Raw genomic sequence first — 25,909 nt, 5'->3', positions numbered from 1 at the left:
CTGGGATAATTGGTTTCGAACTCTTGACCCGGGCCCATCATCCAGGGACCAATGAAGTTTGTACCCTGGTTGTGTTGTTGTGGGTGTGTGGGATTTTCCCCTTCCAGTTGTCACCTGTGGCGGGTGGGGTATCTTAGTTGCTTATATATCTCCACAACTGAGATTTCAGCCCAAAGCCACTGATTCACTAAGATTGGACAAAGACTAGCTGAATACCAGTCAGCGCCATCTAGCCCCACCAAACCAAGCAGGTCCCCAGAGTTTCAGGCTGTAGTTCTGAATGGGACCTTTGTAAAGCTCTAAGGGAAAAGCCACAATCACCAGTTCTAGTTCTTTGGTAAAGGGATGGTTAATTACAACTCCCTCAATTCAATTTCACCTTGCCAGCTTCTCTAGCCAAATGATGAAAAACAATCATGGGGCAAAATCAGTGGGAAAACTCTGGCAACATGAATAATCAGAGTAGATCAACTCCCCCAAGGAATGACAAAGGAGACACAACAGAAGATCCCATTCATAAACAAATGGTTGAGATGTCAGAAATTGAATTCAGAATCTGGAATGCAAATAAGATTAACAGAATGGAGGTAAAGATGGAATTAGAAATTCAAGGAGCAATTCAAAAATTATCTCAAGAATTCAATGAATTCAAAGACAAAATCACCAAAGATTTTGACACATTGAGGCAAGAACTTGCAGTCCTCAAATATCTGAGAAATACAGTAGTATCCCTCAGAGACAGAATGGATGAGGCAGAAGAAAGGATCTCTGACATTGAAGACAAAGCTTTTGAATGCTCCCAAACACTCAAAGAGGAAGGGAAGTGGAAAGCAAAAATGGACCATTCCCTGAGAGAATTGTGTGACCACTCCAAAAGAGCAAACATTCGCTTCATAGGCTTCCCTGAAGAAGAGGATGGTCTGAACAGCACAGATACTCTACTCTAAGAGATAATTGAGGAGAACTTCCAAAGCATGGCAAGAGATACTGAAATTCAGATAACAGACAGTTTCAGAACCCCAGTACGACTCAACCCCAATAAAGCATCTTCTAGACACACTGTAATTAACTACACCAAAGTTAATCTGATGGAGAAAATCCTGTAAGCAGCCAGATGTAAGAAACTCATAACCTACAAGGGGACAATATTAGAATGAATGCAGATCTCTCTGCTGAAACTTATCAAGCCAGAAGAGGATGGTCATTGACCTTCAATCTCCTAAAACAAAACAATGTTCAGCCCAGAATCCTGTATCCAGCTATATTGAGCTTTCTTTATGGTGGATAAGTTAAATACTTTAATGACATACACATGTTGAAGAAATTTGCCATAACCAAACCAGCTCTTCAGGATATCCTCAGACCCATCCTCCATAATGACCAGCACAATGCTCTACCACCAAAGTAAACTCACTCTTGAGTTTTGAAATTCTTGATCAAAACCCAATTTCCACAGTGGTGAAAAGATTCAAATTGTCCACTGGACTTTCGAAAAACTTGACACCCAATATACTACCAGGCTTCTCAATACTCTCAATTAATGTGAACAGCTTAACCCGTCCTCTTAAGAGGCACAGGTTGGCTGGCTGGATATAAAAACCAGATATCTGCTGCATAAAAGAATCTCATCTTACCTTAAAGGATAAATATAGATTCAGGGTGAAGGGATGGACATCTGTAATCCAGGCAAAAGGAAATCAGAAAAAAGCAGGGGTGGCAATTTTATTTGCAGATACACTAGGCTTTAAACCAACAAAAGTAAGAAAAGACAAGGATGGTCACTTCATATTTGTTAAGGGTAATATTCAACATGATGAGATGTCAATTATTAACATTTATGCGCCCAACCAGAATGCTCCTCAGTTTATAAAGGAGACCCTAACAGACATGAGCAATTTAATATCTTCCAGCACCATAATAGTTGGAGATTTTAACACTCCTTTGGCAGTGTTGGATAGATCCTCCAATAAGAAACTAAGCAAAGAAATTCTGGACTTAAACTTCACCATACCACAACTGAATTTAACAGACATCTACAAAACATTTTATCCTAACAAAACTGAATACACATTCTTCTCATCGGCCCATGGAACATCCTCCAAAATTGATCACATCTTAGGTCACAAGTCTAACCTCAGCAAATTGAAAAGTATAGAAATTATTCCTTGTATTTTCTCGGATCATCAAGCAATAAAAGTTGAACTCATCAAAAACAGGTATCTGCATACTCATACAAAGACATGGAAACTAAAAACCTTATGCTGAATGATAGCTGGATCCTAGCTGAGATTAAGAAGGAAATTGCCAAATTTTTGGAACAAAACAATAATGAAGACATGAATTATCAGAACCTGTGGGATACCGCAAAGGCACTTCTTATAGCATTGTAAGCCTTCCTCAAGAAAACGGAAAGAGAGGAAGTCAACAACTTAATGGGACATCTTAAGCAACTGAAAAAGGAAGAACATTCCAACCCCAAACCCAGTAGAAGAAAAGAAGTAACTAAAATTAGGGCAGAATTAAATGAAATTGAAACAAAAGAATTATTCAAAAGATCAATGAATCAAATAGGTGGTTTTTTGAAAAATTCAACAAAACTGATAAACCTTTGGCCAATCTAACCAAAAATAGAAAATTAAAGTCCATAATATCATCAATCAGAAATGACAAAGCCGAAATAACAACAGACACCTCAAAAATTCAAGAAATCCTTAATGAATATTACAAAAACTTTATTCTCAGAAACATGAAAATCTGAAGGAAACTGACCAGTATTTGGAAGCATGCCAACTTCCTAGACTTAATCAGAAAGAAATGGAAATACTGAACAGATTTATATCAAGTTGTGGAAGGCTGACACCACAGCATCTATTTTGTAGGCCAAGTGCTATTTCCGGTACTAACAGACTTAAGTTTCTATTTCCCTGCAAATGCTAGGCCTAAGTTTCTATTTCCCTGCAAATGCCAGGCCTCTTCTTGTAAATCACGTGAGCGAAACTTGGAAGCTTGCCGTTTGGAACTTATCTCCACCAAGGCCAGGTTGCTTGGATACCTGGTGACGTAAACCTCCTCCTTCACCTACCCTTATATACCCTGGAAGAACTTTGCAATAAACGAGACTTGATCAGACTCCTGTCTTGTCTCCATTCTTCGCACCCCTTGCCCCTTCCCATTCTCACCCCCTCCTCCAGGTATCCCTGTCGACTGACCCGCGGGCCGGGTCATCAAGTACTGAAATAGAATCAACTATAAAAATCTACCAAAAAAGAAGAGTCTGGGACCAGATGGCTTAACATCAGAATTCTACCAAATCTTTAAAGAGAACTAGTACCTATATTAACCTTTTCCAAAACATTGAAAAAGAAGGAATACTTCCCAAAACATTCTATGAAGCAAATATCACCCTGATCACCAAACCAGGAAAAGACCCAACAAGAAAAGAAAACTATAGACCAATGTCTTTTATGAATATAGATGCAAAAATATTCAATAAGATCCTAGCAAACAGAATCCAGCAACACATCAAACAAATTATATACCCTGACCAAGTGGGTTTTATCCCAGGGTCTCAAGGTTGGTTCAATATACATAAATCTATAAATATAATATACCACATAATCAAACTAAAAAACAAAAACCATATGATTCTCTCAAGCAATGCAGAAAAAGCTTCGGACAATGTCTAGCTTTCTTTCATGATCAGAACACTTCAGGAAATAGGTATAGAAGGGACTTTTCTCAAAATGATAGAGACCATCTACAACAAACCCACAGCCAATATCATATTGAATGGTGTAAAACTGAAAACATTTCCACTCAGATCAGGAACCAGGCAAGGTTGCCCATTGTCTCCACTGCTTTTTAACATTATAATGGAAGTCTCAGCCATCACAGTCAGCAATAGAAGGTGATCAAGGGTATCCAAATAGGGTCAGAGGAGATCAAACTTTCACTCTTCGCAGATGATAGGATTTTATACCTAGAAAACCCCAGGGACTCAACCACAAAACTCTTATAAGTGATCAAGGAATACAGTAGCATCTCAGGATACAAAATCAATACTCACAAATCAGTAGCTTTTATATATACCAATAATAGTCAAGGAAAACAAACAAACAAAAAAAACCAGTCAAGGACTCTAGTCCCTTTACAGTTATGCCAAAGAAGATGAAATATTTGGGAATTTACCTAACAAAGGATGTGAAAGAGCTCTACAAAGAGAATTATGAAACTCTGAGAAATGAAATAGCTGAAGATGGTCAACAAATGGGAAAACATACCATGCTCATGGCTATGGAGAATCAACATTGTTAAAATGTCCCAAATTTACCCAAACCAATTTACAAATTTAATGCAATCCCTATCAAAGCACCACTGTCATACTTTAAAGATCTGGAAAAATTAGTACTTCATTTTATATGGAACCAGAAAAAAACTCAAATAGCCAAGACATTACTCAGAAATGAAAACAAATCAGAAGGAATCATGCTACCAGACTTCAAACTGTAGTATAAATCTATAGTGATCAAAACAGCATGGTATTGGCACAAAAATAGAGAGGTAGATGTATGGAACAGAATTGAGAACCAAGAGAACCCAGACACTTATTGTCATTTGATCTTTGATAAGCCCATCAAAAATATAAATTAGGGAAAAGATTCTCTATTTAACAAATGGTGCTGGGAGAATTGGCTGGCGACTTGTAGAAGACTGAAACTGGACCCACACCTTTCACAATTAACAAAAATTGACTCTCACTGGATAAAAGATTTAAACTTAAGACATGAAACTATAAAGATCCTTGGAGAGAGTGCAGGAGAAACATTTGAAGAAATTGGCCTGGGAGAATACTTTATGAGGAGGAACCCCCCGGGCAATTGAAGCAACACCAAAAATATATTACTGGGATCTGATCAAACTAAAAAGCTTCTGCACAGCCAGGAACACAGTAAGTAAAGCAAGCAGACAGCCCTCAGAATGGGAGAAGATATTTGCAGGTTATGCTTCTGACAAAGGTTTGATAACTAGAATCCACAGAGAACTCGAACTTATTAATAAGAAAAGAACAAGTAATCCCATTTCTTTGTGGGCAAGGGACTTGAACAGAAGCTTCTCTGAAGAATATAGGTGCATGGCCTACAGACACATGAAAAAATGCTCATCATCTTTAATCATCAGAGAAATGCAAATCAAAACCACTTTGAGACATCATCTAATTCCCGTAAGAGTGGCTCACATGATAAAATCCAACACTACGGATGTTGGCGTGGAAGTGGAGAAAAGGGAACACTTCCGCACTGCTGGTGGGAGTGCAAGCTAATACGTGCCTTTTGGAAAGAAGTATGGAGAATACTCAGGGATCTAAAAGTAGACCTGCCATTTGATCCTGCAATTCCTCTACTAGGTATATATACAAAAAACTAAAAATCACTTTATAATAAAGATATTTGCACCAGATTGTTCATTGCAGCTCAATTCATAATACCCAAGTCATGGAAGAAGCCCAAATGCCCATCACCCATGAATGGATTAATAAATTGTGGTGTATATATACCAAGAATATTATGCAGCCTTTAAAAAGATGGAGACTTTACCTCTTTCACATTTACATGGATACAGCTAGAACATATCCTTAGTAAAGTGTCTCAAGAACGGAAGAAAAAATATCCAATTTACTCAGTACTATTATGAAACCAATTTACAATCACTCACACTTTCATATGAAGAATAGATCACAATTATGGCCCAAGATGAAGGAGGGAGGAGGGGGGATGGGAGGGTGAATGGTGGGATCACACCTATAGTGCATAATGCAAGGGTACATGTCAGATCTATTAGTATAGAATATAAATGTCTTAACACAATAACTAAGTAAACAAAATGAGATACATGTTAACAAGTGTGATGTAAGCATTTCTATCTATTCTAATCAGCATATTGTACCCCATAAATGCATTAATGTATACATGATCTATGTGTTTATGATTTAATAAAAAATTTAAAAAGCCTTCTTTTTCCACAGGCAAGCTAGCACAATCTCACTTTCTCCTTTTTCCAGGTCATTTCCAGCCATTATCTCCCTTGAGTACTTTGTAATTCACTTTGTAATAATGTATAATGCATTGTCATCTATATGAGCTTATATAGTCTTTAAAAGCCCAGACTGAAGTTTATACATTCTTTCTTTTTTGGATACAGACTCTCGCTCTATCACCATGGGCTCAGTGCTGCAGTGTCATCATAGCTCACAGGAACCTCAAACTCTTGGGATCAAGTGATTGATCCTCCTGTCTCAGCCTCCCTAGTAAAAAGGCCCTCAGGCACCTGACACAATGCCTGGCTAGTTTTTCTATTTTTAGTAGAGACATGGGTCTCACTCTTGCTCAGGCTGGTCTCAAACTCCTAACCTCAAGAAATCCATCCTCCTTGGCCTCCCAGAGTGCTAAGATTACAGGCGTGAGTCACTGCATACCCAGCTTGGCTTATACATTCTTAAGACTCATGTGTGACGTCTATAGTGACATAGCTGAAATGTGGGCTCAGTAAATCTCAGTTGATTTAATTTCTTCGATCAGCGTTTTCATTCATAAAAGTAAGAGAAAGGCCCTCAAGAGCTTCTGTAGATAGGCTGAGGGCATTCTCCAGGTTTATTCAATAGGAAAAGTCAATCTGAAATGTTAAAAGAAAAAAAGCTGCCCAAAGTTAAAGAAATGACAGAGCCAACAATAAAACCAAGAGTGTTCTCACTTTACAAAAGGAATGCTTAGTGACAGAGCACCATTCCCTCTGACAAAGTTATCCCTACCATCAACTCAATCATTTTTCTGCACTAAAAAGACAGTACTATGTTTCTATACTATGCTTCAGATCACCCAAAAATGTCTGATAATGCTTCGTATTCATATTTGTTACAGAAATGAATAATATGATTCAGGGACCAATACTTACTCTTTCAACAATGTGAAAGACTACTGACACACTCCCGAATTAGGACATTCTAACAGCACTCCTATTGCTTTGGAGAATGCTTGTCTGGGACAGAATCTGATAGGGCAGATGATTCACTTACATATAATCAAGAAGCTGATGACATATCCTGTCTTTGGAAAGTAGTACAGAATACTAAATCGATCGTACCACAGTTACCCCAGCAGAAATGATTATAATCAAAGGTATCATACACAAATAAATAAAGAAAATGGGGCCAAGAGGCTCAGAGCCTATAGCTTAGCAGCTAGAGCGCCAGCCACATACACTGGAGCTGGTGGGTTCGAATCCAGCTCGGGCCTGCCAAACAACAATGACAACTATAACCAAAAAATAGCCAGGCCTCATGGCGGGCACTGTAGTCCCAGCTACTAGGGAGGCTGAGGCAAGAGAATCACTTAAGCCCAAGAGTTTGAGGTTGCTGTGAGCTGTAACGCCATGGCACTCTACCTAGGGTGACATAGTGAGACTCTGTCTCCAAAAACAAAAAAAAACAAAAAAAATAAGAAAGCAAAAAAGAAAAAAGAAAGAAAATGGGGCCAAGAGCAAAGATTACATATTTGAATGATTAACTTCATAAGGTAAATGAAATGACTGGAGCTGAAAATGTTCTCAATTCAAGACATCTGATTATGTGCTAACAGTTTTTAAAAATGAGCACAAATAATTAAATTAATAAACATACATGTGCCAATATACAAATATGTTATGTACATTATAAACACAACACTGCTTTAAAATTTCTAATTATCTGGAAAAATCCTAAATTACTTTTTTCCCTTTATTAAAACAGATGTGTCCTTATTGTCCATAGCAAAAACTATAATAGTAGCAAAATTCTAGTAGTAAAAAGTCAGAGAATGAGGGTGGCACCTGTGGCTCAAAGGGGTGGGGCGCTGGCCCCATATGCTAAAGGTGGCGGGTTCAGGCCCAGCCCCAGGCCAAAAACTGCAAAAAAAAAAAAAGTCAGAGAATGAGAAATGCACAAAAAATCTTGGAAGATTTACACTGGATAGTAACAAGAAGCTATAAGGTATAAATGACACAGAAGCAGAATTGATTTTGTTCATTTTTTATCTAAACTATGTCCCCTATAATTGCTGTGTCTTACAGGATCAGTGCTTTAACCCATTTGCTGCTTCCAGCCACAGGAAGGAACTGGGTAGTCATTACAAAACTGTCACATAAATAGCCACTTACCAGCTCACCTGGGGAATGCAACATTAGACAAGTAGTAGAGAATGCCAATTTTATCGTTTCTCGGCCTTTTGGCTAAAATCAGTGAGAATGCCAATTTTGTTTATTTTACTACTTGGAAACTCCCTAAGGAAAGGGGCAGGCTGGTAAATTTATGAACATTCAACCTTTAATTATCCACACCAGCAGATCAGACAAGACTTGCAGAAATCAAAATAATCAAAAAAACTTTTATAATCAGCTTTGTAATGAAGACGACATATATTTAGATACAGCCGGGCATCTCCTTTTCTTAATCCACCAGTGCAAGATGGCAGACTACAGAGGTCAAATACACAGGCTTTGCAGGCAAAGTACCAAGCCTGAGAACTGGCCCGGTAACTCACTAGTTGTATTACCTTAATTAAGCAAGTTATTTAACCTTGGTAATTTTCTATTACATCATTTGTAAAATGAGGAAGCTAATATAATACTAGCTACCTCACAGGTCTGTGGAAAAGCTTAAAAGATATAAGGTACTTGAAGTACTTAGTACATACTTGGTAAATGTTTAATAAATGTATATTTTAGTATTATTAGTGTTTAAGGACTGGATGAAAATCAGCAGGGAGAGAGAGAGAGGATGTAATTAATGGTCAAATATACTGCAAAGTGATGTAAAAGTCATGTTAAGGAATAACTGCTGTTCTTCTAAAAATATCTGAGGAGCACACATGTTCTCTAACTGCTTTTGTGAAAACTCCTTGATATTTTCAGGCATTTCCAGATACCTACTCTAGGAAAGCAAGAAGATAAAGTTGCTTTTCTCCCTATCTGAAAGGGATTCCCCCCTAAGTTTCTGGAAACATAGTTACCGGTCACAGAAGTAGAAAACCCTGATTCAGCGTGGTGGAGGTGCCCAGGGCTACCAAGACCAGCAGAGAAAGGGGAATTCATACTTTACCTGTGCCCAGTGGTTTCTGAATACAATCATGCATGTTTCTGGGTCAACGCCTTGCAGGCTCACAGCCTGCTGGAGTTTGCTTTCTGTTGAAACCGATGACATCATAAACCTTCACAAATCAATGCTTCTAAGTCATGTTTCATTAAAATTTAGTAAGTAGTCACTAACTTTCAAGTATCATATTAAAAATATAACTTCTTTATGTTTCATTGTCACCTTCCAAAACCTGTAATGACAATAACAAAAAATAGGCCTTGTTATGTTCATATATTAAATAGGGAACTATTAAATTTAAATCAAAACAAAAACAAAAACATTGCTGAACTCCAATACAGAAAAATACCTATAAACAGACATTTGGCTGGCATTCTTCCTTCCTTTCTTTGGGCTGCCATGCCATTCTCTCCTCCTCCCACCACCTTCCCTTCTCTCACTCCCTGCTCTCTGTTCTCTTCTTTCTCATCTTCCCCCCCGCCCGCCACTCTCTTCCCTTTCTCTAATATAAAATAAACTTATACTTTTATATCCAGAAAAAAACAGACATTTATATTCAATCTAAATGCTTTCCTATTTTCTTACACCTTGAAACTACAAATATACAAAGTAATGATGCTACCCTAAGATATATACATAAATTAAACAGTTATTAAATTTCTTCTCTCTACAACCACAACCCCCCGAAATTATTATTTTAAATTACTCATCTCATTTAAATAATCAAACAAAAAACTGCAATACCAATTTTGTAGAGTTTAAAAACACCCAGTAACAGAAAAACCTTTCTTTCTTTTTTTTTTTTTTTGAGACAGAGTATCACTCAGTTGCCCTGGGTTGAGTGCCGTGATATCATAGCTCACAGCAATCTCAAACTCTTGGGCTCCAGTGATCCTTTGGCCTCAGCCTCCCAAGTAGCTGGGACTACAAGCACCCACCACAACACCAGGCTAGTTTTACAGACAGGGTCTTGCTCTTGCTCATGCTCAGGCTGATCTCGAACTTCTGAGCTCAGGCAATCCACCCACCTCAGCCTCCCAGAGTGCTAGGACTACAGGCATGAGCCACCACGCCCAGCATAATAGGAAATCCTTAATAGCAACGGAAATAAATGGCCTGATGCAAGTTGATGAAATTATAAACCAGCACCCAGATTCCTGGATCTAATATGATTACATATATATTTTTTAAATCAATGACTGTCATAATGGAATTAAAAGCATTCTTAGTCATTCTTTAGCTACAAATTAGGTTAAGGTTTCTACCTTTTCTGAAAAATAATAGAATTACAAATCAGAGATAGAAACGATCCATCAAAAACAACAGTGCTGACTAGGTGTGAGTACAAGGTGGCACACTTACAAATGAAAGATGAATTGTGTGGATAGAATGAGAAAGTCCTGACTACCACAGAGAAAGGGGTGGGGGAAGGTACTGAGGTCAAAGAACGTACACTGAAAACAATTCAGTCATGTGGCGCTAACTCTCAGACAAATGCAGTAGACAGCAGTATTACCTTACCAGTTTCATCAGCCCATCAAAGGACTGGGTGCAGTTCAAGATGTTATTTTTTTTTTTTTTAGTAAAAAGATCAGAGAGTATAGAGAAAAGTAATCACAGTTATTAGAGTCATACAAAACCAAATCCATAATTAAATTCTGCAGACTTGTAGTACCAAAAGAAAAACAGGGGGGACCTATTTTTAACTAAGTAGTATGAACAGCATTACAAGGAGAACACTGATCAACAGTTCCTCTCTACGAAAAATAAAACGTGAGAAATGGGGCTTCCACTTACACTTGAGGATTAAGTTTTTGGGGGCTTTTTGTTTGTTTGTTTTTGAAACAAAATCTCAAGGTGTCGCCCTAGGTGAAGTGCCATGGTGTCACAGCTCACAGCAACCTCAAACTCCTGGGCTGAAGCAATTCTCTTGCCTCAGCCTCCCAAGTAGCTGGGACTACAGGCGCTTGCCACAATGCCCAGCTAGTTTTGTTGTTGTTGTTGATGCAGTTGTCATTGTTGTTTTAGCTGGCCCGGGCTGGGTTCAAACCTGCCAGTCTCAGTATACGTGGCCAGTGCCCTACCCACTGAGCTATGGGTGCCGCCTGAGGATTAAGTTCTTTGTGGGGAGCAGAATTAAACACTGGAAAATAATTAAGAAATACAGAAAACCAGTAATTTTGTTGGTGGGGAGGAGGGACTATTCAACATTAAAAGATCTTCACAGAGATTTTTAGGACATGAGAACAGAAAACTTAAAAGAATTAATAATTAAGAGTCAGAAGCATTTTTTAAAGGAGAACATAAGAGATTACAGTTTAAAGGAAGGACAGCCTATTATAAGAAGAACTATACAAATCACATACTTGAGGAAAAAAGACTATATGTATCTTCTATAACTACACTTTATTATTAAAATTGAATTCCAACCTAAAATCCCAAGTAATACAAATTTAATGTTTTCAACAAACATTATCCACAACCAACCATGATTCTTTGCCACTGAGAGGCAGATTTTACAGGGTTTATCTAGTTTTAAAAATTAGGAGTAGCCACCAAGCACATGTAGGAAACATTCTCCTGTCCCAGAGTCCCTGCCAGTCCCATGACCTACTGCCAATCCCTTCATCTCATTCAGGTCATCTGCTAGCCCTTATGAACACTTATGTTTATGCTGACAGCCCTGTTTTAAGTAACAAGAGATAAAACACGATTGGAAATCAACTTCCTCCTCATCCTGTAACTATACAGGCCTTCTATTCAGATGATGTAGTGTTAACAATAAGAAAAACCAAAGTGCTTTTGGTTTATCCCAGGGGCTGAAAAACTACAAAAGACCTTCAAATTTCTTACAGTTCCAGGATTCTAAGATGCTTCTTCAAAAGTATGAGAGGGGGAGATTGTGGACAAGATGGCTGATTGAAGCCAGCTTTCCACAGAGGCTCCCATCCAGAAGGAGAGTTAAAGGACAGAAATTGAGCAAGTAACCTGGCGGATTAGAGCTGCACCAAGAGGAAGGATGAAGAACGCACATCAACCCCACTGAGGCAAGCTGCGACCCCAAGGATACAAACAAAAGGTACAAAAACCATCACCAAGCGGACGGGAGTCTCCTCCTCCATGAGAACGGCTCAGAGTACCCCATAAACAAATAAGCACAGTTCAAAACTCCTCCCATTATACTCCATGGGAGACACCCTCTAAAAACTGGACCTACTTCCTCTACTACGGTGCCATGGCACTCTCCTGCCATACATAAAACTGTGTAAAACTGTATATATTCTCTACTTGCAATTCTGAGCTCCCAGCACTCCCCTCCACTCTCACACTGAGGTCTGGAGGCCCGTCCCCCAGGAGTCCAAATTATTGGGTGATTTCATGAAGGGTGTGGACGGGGCCTGGACTACAGCTGGTCAGTGCTGATTCTGCAGCACAGGAGTGAGGAGAGGACAGTCAGCTAAGAGGGAACCACGCCAGAGCGACAGTGCCCCGAGGTGTAGAACAGGAGATGTTTTTGGCAACAATAGGGCTTATCCCTGGATATTCCGGAGTCACACCCCTGTCACTCTGGGTAATCAGAGGAGGCCAGGCTTCTTCTCAGGTGGCAACCACTGGTGGAACAGATCTGGGATGAACTGCAGCCCCATGAATAAAGGGTTTCCCTGAGGTGGTGGAGCGCAGGGACTAGAAATGCATGCGCAGTGCCGGCTGGCTCCCAGGGTGCTGACCCAGAGGACCGCTTTACTGAGCCTAAGGTGCACCCGGTCCCCAGGGGATCATCGGCCTAGACAAAGGAGGGCAGGAGGCTAAAACTGACAGCTAACCCTGCTCCGAATACAAACCTGCAGGAGCAAAGACAGGGACCGAGGTGCAGGTTCTGTGAACTCAAAACAGCTTCTCTTCAGCAGGGGAATTTAGCCGGGAAAGAAACAAATTCTGCAAAGTTGTTCTGTAATGTCAGTAACATCAATCAGGGGCAGGACTGGAACTGAGTAAAAACCCACAGTCTCCATCAAGCCCAATCTCCCCCTGCCAGATAGAGGCAGAGAGCAGCGGCCTGGCTGAGCAGATATAGATTTCCTTGTGATTCAGGCAGGTGCAAACCCCTGAGTATCTGCTCATTGGAGGCAACTGGGTCACAGCCCTGTGGGGTTATCAGTGAATGGGTGTAACAGAGGTGCAAGGAGGGGTGTGAAATAGGTGTATCAACCTTCCCAGACTAATCTACTTGCTGAGTGGGTCCTCCTGACCTCACAGAGCACTGGAGCAAGTCATATTTGAGTTGTCAGAAGACCCCTGCGATCTAGTGGCCAGAGACCATTTAAACTCTTCCACCTGAGACAGGTGCTGACTAAGACAATTGATTTGGACCTTTAGAACTGAGCCAATCTCCCAAGGACGATCCAAGTGGTGCCATGGGTATGTGGTTGTAGAAAGGTTTGATTTTCCTTTTCCAATTGTTGCCTGTGGGGGGTGGGGTGACTTAACTGCTGGTATTTCTCCATAGCTGAGACTTCAACCCAGAGTAACGGTTTCACTAGGGTTGGACAGAGACCAGCTGAAAACAAAACAGAGCCACTTAGCCCCACACACCAAACAGGTCCCCAGTTTCTTAGGCCGTAGCACTGTATGGGTCTGGGGAAAAGCTCCAGGGGAAAAGCCAAATGGTGTAAAATAATCATGTGGCAGAATCAGCAGAAAAACTCTGGTAACATGAATAACCACAGTAGATCAATCCCCCAAGGAAAGATATGGCAGATGTAACTGAAGATCCAATTCATAAACAGCTAGCCGAGATGTCAGAAATCAAATTTAGAATTTGGATTGCAAACAAGATTAATAGAATGGAGGAAAATGTGGAATTAGAAATTGGAGGAGCAATTCAAAAGTTGGAATTAGAAATTTGAGGAGAAATTCAAAAGTTGTTTCAAGAACTCAATGAATTTAAAGACAAAGCCACCAAAGATTTTGACACATTGAAGCAAAATTTTCAGTCCTCAAAGATCTGAAAAATACAGTAGAATCCCTCTGTAACAGAGTGGATCAAGCAGAAGAAAGGCTTTCTGATGTTGAAGACAAAGTTTTTGAACACTCCCAAACTCTCAAAGAGGAGGAGAAATGGAGAGCAAAAATGGATCATTCTCTGAGAGAGCTCTGGGATAATTCAAAGAAGGCTAATATCTGCCTCATTGGAATCCCTGAAAGTGATGAAGTGGCTTCTAAAGGCACAGAGTCTCTTCTCCACGAAATTATGAAAGAGAATTTGCCAGACATGCCAAGAGATTCTGAAATTCAGATAGCAGACAGTTTCAGAAACCCAGCACGACTCAACCAAAATAAGACATCCCCCAGGCACATTAACTTCACTAAAGTTAATGTGAAGGAGAAAATTCTGAAAGTAGCCAGACGTAAGAAAACAATTACCTATACAGGGAAGAATATTAGAATGACTGCACATCTCTCTGCTGAAACTTTTCAAGCCAGAAGAGGGTGGTATCAACTTTTAGTCTCATAAAACAAAATAAATTTCAACACTGGATTCTGTATACAGCTAAATTAAGTTTCATTTATGATGGAGAAATTAAATACTTTAATGACATTCACATGTTGAAGAAATTTACTATAACCGAACCAGCTCTTCAGGATATTCTCAGACCTATCCTCCATAAAGACCAGCCCAATCCTCTACCACAAAAGTAAACTCACTCAGAAACTTTTGATCAAACTCCAACTTCCACAGTGGTGAAAGGATTAAAAATGTCCACTGGACTTTTGAAAAACTCAATACCCAAAATTTTACCAGACTTTCATTAATCTCCATGAATTTGAATGGCTTAAACTGTCCTCTAAAGAGGCACAGGTTGGCTGACTGGACACAAAAACTCAGGCCAGATATTTGCTGCATACAAGAGTCACATCTTGGGGCGGCGCCTGTGGCTCAGTGAGTAAGGCACCAATCCCATATACCGAGGGTGGTGGGTTCAAACCCAACCCCGGCCAAACTGCAACAAAAAAATAGCTGGCCCCGGCCAAACTGCAACAACAACAACAACAAAAAAAAACAGCCAGACGTTGTGGCGGGCGCCTATAGTCCCAGCTACTCTGGAGGCTGAGGCAAGAGAATCATGTAAGCCCAAGAGCTGGAGGTTGATGTGAGCCATGTGACGCCATGGCACTCTACCGAGGGCAGTAAAGTGAGACTCTGTCTCTACAAAAAAAAAAAGAGTCACATCTTACCTTAAAAGATAAATATAGACTCAGGGTGAAAGGATGGTCATCTGCATTTCAGGCAAATGGTAATCAGAAAAAAGCAGATGCTGCAATTCTAATTGCAGATACAATAGGCTTTAAGCCAACAAAAGTAAGGAAGGATAAGAATGGTCACTTCATATTTATTAAGGGTAATACTCAATATGATGAGATTTCAATTATTAATATCTATGCGCCCAGCCAGAATGCACCTCGATTTATGAGAGAAACTCTAACAGACATGAGCAACTTGATTTCCTCCAGATACATAATAGTGAGAGATTTTAACATTCCTTTGGCAGTGTTGGATAGATCCTCCAATAAGAAGCTGAGCAAAGAAATTTTAGATTTAAACCTAACCATCCAACATTTGGACTTAACAGACATCTACAGAACATTTCATCCCAACAAAACTGAATACAGATACTTCTCATCAGCCCACAGAACATACTTCAAAATCGATCGATACTTAGACATCTTAGGTCACAAGTCTAAGCTCAGTAAATTTAAAGGAATAGAAATTATTGGCTCAGTGAGTAGGGCACCGGCCCCATATGCCGAGGGTGGCGGATTCAAACCCAGCCCTGGCCAAACTGCAACAAAAAAATAACCAGGCGTTGTGGCGGGCGCCTGTAGTCCCAGTTGCTCAGGAGGCTGAGGCAAGAGAATTGCGTAAGCCCAAGAGTTAGAGGTTGCTGTGAGCCGTGTGATGCCATGACACTCTACCAAGGGTGGTACAGTGAGACACTCTCTCTACAAAAAAAAAAAAAGAAAGAAATTATTCCTTGCATCTTCTCGGACCACCATGGAATAAAAGTTGAACTCAGTAACAACAGCAATCTGCATACTCATACAAAAACATGAAAGTTAAATAACTTTATGCTGAATGATATCTGTGTCATAGATGAGATTAAGAAAAAAACTGCCAAACTTTTGGAACAAAACGACAATGAACACACGAATACCAGAACCTCTGGGATACCGCAAAGGCAGTCCTAAGAGAGAAATTTATAACACTGCAAGCCTTCCTCAAGAGAACGGAAACAGAGGATGTTAACAACTTAATGGGACATCTCAAGCAACTGGAAAAGGAAGAACATTCCAACCCCAAACCCAGTAAAAGAAAAGAAATAACCAAAATTAGAGCAGAATTAAATAAAATCGAAAACAAAAGAATTATACAACAGATCAATAAATCCAAAAGTTGGCTTTATTAAAAAGTCAATAAAATAGATAAACCTTTGGCTAACCTAACCAGGAAAAAAAGAGTAAAATCTCTAATTTCATCAATCAGAAATGACAAAGACGAAATAACAACAGACTCCTCAGAAATTCAAAAAATCCTTAATGAATATTACAAGAAACTTTATTCTCAGAAATATGAAAATCTGAAGGAAATTGACCAATACTTGGAAGCATGTCACCTTCCAAGGTGACGTTCTTCATTAGCCAGAATGAAGTGGAAATGTTGAACAGGCCTATATCAAGTTCTGAAATAGCATCAACCATATGAAATCTCCCTAAAAAGAAAAGCCCAGGACCAGATGGCTTCACGTCAGAATTCTACCAAACGTTTAAAGAGGAACTAGTACCTATATTACTTAACCTGTTCCAAACTATAGAAAAAGAAAGAAGACTACCCAACACATTCTATGAAGCAAACATCACCCTGATCCCCAAACCAGGAAAAGACCCAACAAGAAAAGAAAATTATAGACCAATATCACTAATGAATATTGATGCAAACATATTCAACAAGATCCTAACAAACAGAATCCAGCAACACATCAAACAAATTATACATCATGGCCAAGTCAGTTTTATCCCAGGGTCTCAAGGCTGGTTCAATATACATAAATCTATAAGTATAATTCAGCACATAAACAAATTAGAAAACAAGGACCATATGATTCTCTCAATTGATGCAGAAAAAGCTTTTGATAATATCCAGCATCCCTTCATGATCAGAACACTTAAGAAAATTGGTATAGAAGGGACATTTCTTAAACTGATAGAGGCCATCTACAGCAAACCCACATCCAATATCGTATTGAATGGAGTTAAATTGAAATCATTTCCACTCAGATCAGGAATCAAACAAGGCTGCCCATTGTGTCCACTGCTCTTTAACATTGTAATGGAAGTTTCAGCCATCACAATTAGGGAAGAAAAGGCAATCAAGGGTATCCATATAGGGTCAGAAGAGATCAAACTTTCACTCTTCGCAGATGATATGATTGTATATCTGGAAAACACCAGGGATTCTACTAAAAAACTCTTAGAAGTGATCCAGGAATACAGCAGCGTCTCAGGTTACAAAATCAACATTCATAAATCAGTAGCCTTTATATATACCAATAATAGTGAAGCTGAAAAAACAGTTAAGGATTCTATTCCATTCACAGTAGTGCCAAAGAAGATGAAATATTTGGGAGTTTATCTAACAAAGGACATGAAAGATCTCTATAAAGAGAACTATGAAACTCTAAGAAAATAAATAGCTGAAAATGTTAACAAATGGAAAAACATACCATGCTCGTGGCTGGGAAGAATCAACATTGTTAAAATGTCCATACTACCCGAAGCAATATACAATTTTAATTCAATCCATATTAAAGCTCCACTGTCATACTTTAAAGATCTTGAAAAAATAATACTTTGTTTTATATGGAATCAGAAAAAAACCTCAAATAGCCAAGACATTACTCAGAAATAAAACCAAAGCAGGAGGAATCACGCTATCGAACCTCAGACTATACTATAAATTGATAGTGATCAAAACAGCATGGTACCAGCACAAAAACAGAGAGGTAGATATATGGAACAGAATAGAGAACCAAGAGATTAACCCAGCTACTTACCATTATCTGATCTTTGACAAGCCAATTTCAAACATTCAGTGGGGAAAAGATTCCCTATTTAACAAATGGTGCTGGGCAAACTGGCTGGCAACCTGTAAATGACTGAAAGTGGACCCACACCTTTCACCATTAACTCAGATAGACTCTCACTGGATTAAAGATTTAAACTTAAGACATGAAAGTATAAAAATACTAGAAGAGAGTGCAGGGAAAACTCTTGAAGAAATCAGTCTGGGCAAGTATTTTTTTTTTTTCTTTTTGTAGAGACAGAGTCTCACTTTACTGCCTTTGGTAGAGTGCCATGATGTCACAGGACTCACAGCAACCTCTAGCTCGTGGGCTTCTGTGATTCTCCTGTGTCAGCCTCCCGAGCAGCTGGGACTACAGGCGCCCGCCACAACGCCCGGCTATTTTTTGGTTGCAGTTCAGCCAAGGCTAGGTTTGAACCCGCCACCCTCAGTATATGGGGCCAGCGCCCTACTCACTGAGCCACAGGCGCCACCCTGGGCAAGTATTTTATGAGGAGGACTCTCAGGGCAATTGAAGCAGCTACAAAAATACACTACCGGGACCTGATCAAACTAAAAAGCTTCTGCACAGCCAAGAACACAGTAAGTAAAGCAAGCTGATAGCCCTCAGAATGGGAGAAGGTATGTGCAGGTTATGTCTCCGACCAAGGTTTAATAACTAGAATCCACAGAGAATGCAAACGTATAAGCAAGAAAAGAACAAATGATCCCATTACAGGCTGGGCAAGGGACTTGAAGAAAAAATTCTCTGAAGAAGACAGGCTCACGGCCTACAGACATATGAAAAAATGCCATCATCCTTAATCATCAGAGAAATGCAAATCAAAACTACTTTGAGATATCATCTAACTCCAGTAAGATTAGCCCGCATCACAAAATCCCAAGACCAGAGATGTTGGCGTGGATGTCGAGAAAAGGGAACACTTCTACACTGCTGGTGGGAATGCAAATTAATACATTCCTTTTGGAAAGATGTTTGGAGAACACTTAGAGATCTAAAAAAAGATCCACCATTCAATCCTATAATTCCTCTACTAGGTATATACCCAGAAGACCAAAAATCACATTATAACAAAGATATTTGTACCAGAATGTTTATTGCAGCCCAATTCATAATTTTTAAGCCATGGAAAAAGCCCATGTGCCCATCGATCCACAAATGGATTAATAAATTGTGGTATATGTACACCATGGAATACTATGCAGCCTTAAAGAAAGATGGAGACTTTACCTCTTTCATGTTTACATAGATGGAGCTGGAACATATTCTTCTTAGTAAAGTATCTCAAGAATGAAAGAAAAAGTATCCAATATACTCAGCCCTACTATGAAACTAATTTATGGCTTTCATATGAAGGCTATAACCCAGTTATATCCTAAGAATATGAGGAAGAGGGAGAGGAAGAGGGAGGGGAGGGGTCGGGAGGGTAAGTGAAGGGAGGGTGATTCGTGGGATTACACCTATGGTGCATCTTACAAGGGTACATGTGAACTTAGTAAATGTAGAAAAAAAATGTCTTAACACAATAACTAAGAAAATGCCAGGAAGGCTATGTCAACCAGTGTGATGAAAATATGTCAAATGGTCTATAAAATCAATGTATGGTGCCCCATGATCTCATTAATGTACACAGCTATGATTAAAAGAAAAAAAAAGTATGAGAGGAAAATATAGGGTGTCCCTAAAGTTTCCATACATAGGGAAAATGGGAAATTGTAGCTAAATATACCTTTATTTATACCATATTCATTACAAAATTTTACAAACTATTCTCTACATGCTGGCCACCTACTTGTAAAATTTTATAATGAATATTATATTAAAAGGGTACATTTGGCTATAATTTCCCATTTTCCCTATGTATGGTGACTATAGGGGCAATTTTTCAGATAACGCATATTATATATCATGCCAATGGCTTCTAAATAAAAAACAGAAACATACAGTGCTCTTTAAGTCAGTCCTGAAAAGAAATTTATATGCAACCTTTTCAGAGATGCCAGAATGCAGCACAGACAGGATTGGTACCTTAGCCAATGTCAGGAACCTATAAGTCAGTTTTGATGGAAACAGAATGTAAGTTTCTGTATCGCCCGCCCAGTGTTCTTTCTAGGAAACTGTATTCTCCTTTCTGCTGCCTATAATCCCTATTCTCGGAAGGAATCTATATCTTTCCTAGAAAAGTGAATCTCATTTGGTTTACGCTTATCCAATCATACTTTTGAGACAGATGTCTAAAGAATCAAAATGTGTCTTAAATGCAGAAACTACAACATGTAAAGAAAACTTGAGAGAGGAGATAGACAAATGCAATAAGCTATGTGTAAGAAGAAAAAACCATGCCAGAAGATCCTAACACACCCAGACACCAACGAGTTGGATATTTCCATTCCCAAGTCACAGTATTAAAATACTAACATGCTCCCCAAGGCAGTATAAAACTGAAAAAGACAGGTCTGTATTTATAAGAAATGTATAAGGACATATTTCCTTAAGCCAAGGTTTTCAATACATTGTTTGTGTTTTCCTATTACCAGCCTTCACTTTTTTTCTTTTCTGCAGCCATTTCAAAATCTTTATTAAACTCTCAGATCACAGCTAAAACTCCCAAGTGATGAACACAGGACAAATGAAGCAGAAGCTGTAAGTAGGTCAAGAAGCTGCCATCACTAGGAGGTGTGCCTGTGTCATGATATGGCATTATCAGACATTTCCCCTTACTTGCCCTCTGCTCTCTTCAGTCTAAGGTATGTGAAGCTGGAAATGTTTACAGCAAAGCTTGCCACTCTTGGCACACATCCAGCCTGTTCTTCCCATAAACACACACATGCACCTCAACTCAATTTCATGCCTACGAAAGAGCTCTATTAACCATTCAGACCCCAAGTGATTTTTTTTTCCTTCTTCAATCAAATCACCACCACCAAAAAATGCTCAAAGAACTCTTCTTGCAACATTAATTGCATGTGGGTTTGTAGCATGAATTCTTGAGCTTTTTGCATGGGGAGTGGGCAAAGAAGAGTTGTGCTGTCAAACCACGTATATCAAATTCTACATGGCAAAGCAAACTAACTATATTATCTCCAAAGGCACACCTATATCTCAATATTATATTTTAAAAAATCTTTCATAAATGAAGAAATTTAATCTATTAAATGTTGATGGAGACAAGAATAACTGGACTAAGGATCATATGCATCTACATTTACTCTTTTTTTTAAAGATTAATCTTTTAGTATGAAAACATACAAGCATATGCTTCCATATCTCAGAATTATAAAATATATCATACATTCATGAAACCTTAGATTCCAGTCACATAAATCAAACCTCTTTTTCAAGGTAAAACTTTCATCAACTTCATTCCCAGACAGACATTTCATCTAATTTCAGACTCTTCAGAAAGGTAAAATACTTAAAAAAACTATAAATGTGTCAAAATCCCATTTTTCCCTAAACTACCAATAACTATATATTGATAGAACTTTCTCTCACTATTGGACTATAAACATTTTGGCATTTAGTTACATTATGTTACATATTATTTCATATCATCCTTCGATTCTTTTATCTATTTAAGCATATCTTCTAATCATGATATTTTTAAAAAAAATCCTTAAGAGAGAGAGATAAAATAGTCACCTTCAGGGGACAGACAGCCAAAGGAACATTGTTATTAAGAAAAAAGTGATCATATTTGCAGGCCTAATAGAAAGGAATCAATGAACCTGGGAATATGAGGATACAAGAAAAAGGATTTTAATGAAGCAAAAGGAGAAGAAAGGTGAGGTCAAGAACACAGGTAGGAGAGCCCAAAAGAGAAAAGAGAAGCAATGCCTAGTCTTTTCATAGTGAGTTACCAAATCAAAAATAATATAGTTTCTTGATGGAAAGACACAGCAAGCTCACTTCCTAACTTTCCTTCTTCATTCCTCCTAATATTTCTCTGGTTTATGGAAATGAGTAGAGGATTTGGGTATATTTCAAGAAGGGAGCAAAGGGTTAGGATTAAGGCACTCTAAAAATTTAAAGTCCCAACTTGGGAACGTGAGCTTTGAGCTAGAAGACAGGGGCGTAGGACTTTCATTCTGGCTCTAATCAGCTTAAAACCTTTAGTAAAAAAAAAATGGGCTCATTTGGAACCTTGCTTAGGTAGGCAGTTAGGACTAAATTATGATTTCTTAGGTCTCTTCTAGCTCAAAACTCATTATTTTATGTACTTTATCCCAACTATTATATAAGTGGGAGGGGTAAGGTAATCAAATAATCATTAAAGGTGGATAATGGCCCTTGTACAAAAATATTTGTAAGAATTCTAGTTATAAATGAGATTGCATCTACAGTCTTTTTACAACTAGAGCATATTTCACTTAAGGAACCCACAACATAGGAATCAACCATATCAAATATAATTCCGTGGCTGAGGGTTTTTTCCTTTCCTGAGCAACTTTCAATAGAAAACCTCTTTGTTTTAGAATGCACTTTGGAATGCCCTGAATTGGCTGCTACTAAGTACATAAAAAGTCTATTACTGTAAATGTGCTTATCATGTAAAATTCCATCTAAAGTGAAGACTTGTCTAATATTGGGAACACCTGAGAAGAGGTAAGCCTTGTAACCTCAATTATAACTAATAGCAGTTGAAGGTGGGTGTTTCATTTTAGGGTCAAACTACCTCAGACAACCCCTTCCTAGAGACTAATAAAATCCTATTAAACCTAAATCCTCCTTGCATGCTAATCCTCTGGCCCAGTTTCTTTTTCTCTCTCGCTGTAATATCACATGGTAATACTGGGCTGTGAAAAATAAAGCAATCATCTAATAGCCCCAACTCTCCTGACCTTGCAAGACTCCCTCAACTTGCCACAGTTGGACTATGGCTCATTTATTGTTCAATGTCTATCGTTATCAGTAAAACGTTACCTTGTTTTATTCCACCAATTATAGGCAACCAGTTAACATGTAGCATGTGCACAAAGAAAATTATCTCAAAATATACATTCGAAAGGGTTTTTCAAGCTTTGAAAGATGCCCACTTCAAAATACTAACAAGATTGCAGAAAACTGTTAATAATGCCATGAAGTAATCCCACCTTGTTTTACACCTTTATTTCATAAGAACAGGCTGCCAACTATGTCACACTCAAGTGTCCTGCATCTAACTGATAAACAGAATAAATGGAGAAAGAAAAATTAAAATATTCAAACTCATATCTGAAATTTTTGGACTTAATTTTGAGGCTATTTAGGAAATGAGTATATCAATTATACCTCAATAAAGAGTAAAAATAAAAAAAATTCTCAAAAGATTTTTGAAGAGCCAGGTGTCATGGCTCATGTCTATAATCCTAGAACTTTGGGAAGCGGAGGGAGGTGGATTGCTTGAGTTCAGGAGTTCGAGACCAGCCTAAGCAAGAGTGAAACCCTCTACTAAAAAATAGATTAGCCAGGTGTCATGGTGGGTGCCTATAGTCCCAGCTACTTGGGAAACTGAGGCAAGAGCTTGAACCCAAGAGTTTGAGGTTACTGTAAGTATGATGCCATGGCATTCCACCCATGGCAACCAAGTGAGACTCTGTCTCAAAAAAAAAAAAAAAAAATTTTTTTTAAGAAGAAACTAAACACCTACTGAAAAAGATTTAGATTGTAAAAATTAAGTATTTTTTAAATTACAGCAAGTGATGAGATATGACTTCAGTGATGACTGAACAGAAAAGATTATCATACATTTAGGGTAATTTGTTGAAACATAAAACTAGATGATTCTTGGGGAAAGTCTTCTCAACAGCCCAATTGATAGTATGCACCACCCTTTCACATTACCGTTTTGTTGAAAGCTATTAAGGAATAACTTAAGATTTCTGCCACAAAACTCTAAACCTTGGCTAAGATAAGTGAAGAAATAGATTATCTATTATCTGACAAATTCTGGGGTAGTACTTTAAAGCAAAGATTTGAGGTACATGCTGTGAATCTTTCTAATACCTCTCTCATACTAATGAAGCTCTTCTCAAGAAATGCGCCTGAAAAAAAAAAAAAACTTGTAAGTTTCTGTAGAAAATGTCCTGGTTGTCTTCTCTGGAAAAGTAGGTACCTTTGGCAAGTTACACTGTTTAGTCTAAAACCTGTCTTTAAAACCATATCAATCAGAATTAGTTCCTTACCTTGTCCTTCAAATACTTGCATGTGAAAATTTGTAGATGGGTGACCCGGAGTGTAATCAAGATGATGAGATGATTACTTTTTGGAAAAACACCATGAAAAACCTCCTTTCCAGAAATGTTCTTCAGCCACAGGTAGCATAAAAGTCCTAAGTGCAATGAGAAATAACAATAAAATTCCATATATATCCATGAATATATGAATCCATAATTTATATCCATGAATCTCATACATTATGGGCATATTTTAATGAAGAGGTAACCATAGTTTTCAGCCAATTCTAAAAAGGTCCGTAAGTTGCCTCCTTCAAAAAAGTTTAAAAACTACTTTTAAGATGCATTCATGATAAAACTGTGAGCTAAAATAAAATCTTAAGCTCACCCCCATAACAGGAGTAAGAATCTGAAAGGGGTAAAATGTTTTATAAGCTGTCTCTTGAAAATCCCTCACCTTTTGTGAGGAATTGAAACCTGTGTTCCTGCCTAAGGCCAATAATCAAAGGGGCAGAAAAATATTTTTTGTTCTTTAGATATTTAACCATAGGAGATGGCTCAACAGAATTGTCTGGACAGAGGTCACAAAATCATCTCCACAGGAGATGCTATAGTTAAACAGCAATAACCAAAAGCTGACCACCATACCCCCATCCCCACCCCCCGCCACCTTAAAAGTATTTTTGCCTGAAGGGAGGATGAAGGTTCTTTAAAATGAGACTCTGTCATCTTCCTCATTTGCTGGAAAATTAATAAACTTCTCCCTCTTTTTCCTCCAACTACTTGTCCTTGTTCTTTGTTCACACTCGGGTACAAGTCCAAACTTCCGGTAACAGAATCTAGCATTTCTAGGTGGGCCTATCAGCACCCCAGTAGAATATCACCCTGCAACTGCTGCAGTGGTTGGAAGAGGTGGGGAGCAGCCCCAGTCAAACCATGGGTCCTCTTGTAAGAGCACCTTATTTTCAGGGTGAGAGAGTAAGGGACCACCCCAGTAGCTACCACAGCCCGTTTGGCTACAGGAAACTCCCATCTCTCCCTCCCTGAATTAGACACAACTCCTTATAACTTGAACCCCACTGAAGAAAAGGAAATGTATTAGGGAAAAGTTGAGACACATTGGCCATTTTGGTAAGTTCCATGGTGTGCACCCCAAGACCTTTGATTCCACCCATTTGGGGAAGGTTTTTGAACCTTCCAGTTCTGGGGCAAGGCATTTGTTTGTGGTACCATTTGGGGGTGGAAGTCACAGTTGAGTGGAACTAAGGAACCTGGGGAATTCAATTCCCTTTTGGGTTAGATATTGGTTCTCATTTATATGGTTCCCACTCATTTGGTAAGGCCTTGGCATTTGAGATTGTTTGTGCTGGGAATTCCCTGTAATGTCTACATGTGCTTGTTGTTGTTCATGAGTTTTGTTTCAACATAGGAGGCTCCATTGTTATTACATCCGAAAGGCCCTTGGGGAGAATCCTGACTAAATGGTCAACTTA

General features: G+C 38.7%; 1 protein-coding gene across 5 annotated transcripts in view; it reads right to left on the bottom strand.

Annotated features, from left to right (window-relative positions):
• FHIP1A (FHF complex subunit HOOK interacting protein 1A) overlaps positions 1-25,909 on the bottom strand; it is a 335,356-nt gene that overhangs the window by 97,749 nt on the left and 211,698 nt on the right. For all 5 annotated transcript variants that reach the window (XM_053582802.1, XM_053582835.1, XM_053582843.1 and 2 more), the window contains 2 exons: positions 24,426-24,571; positions 9,128-9,353 (listed from right to left, as the gene is read on the bottom strand). In XM_053582802.1, coding sequence (XP_053438777.1) covers positions 9,128-9,232 — 105 coding nt within the window. In that variant the 5' untranslated portion in view covers positions 9,233-9,353; positions 24,426-24,571. The remainder of the gene's footprint in view (positions 1-9,127; positions 9,354-24,425; positions 24,572-25,909) is intronic.

Source organism: Nycticebus coucang, chromosome 1 (genome assembly GCF_027406575.1).
Source record: "Nycticebus coucang isolate mNycCou1 chromosome 1, mNycCou1.pri, whole genome shotgun sequence".
Classification (NCBI taxonomy): Eukaryota; Metazoa; Chordata; class Mammalia; order Primates; family Lorisidae; genus Nycticebus; species Nycticebus coucang.
The sequence above is the reverse complement of the archived record's forward strand: the minus strand, read 5'-3'. Positions and strand labels throughout refer to the sequence as shown.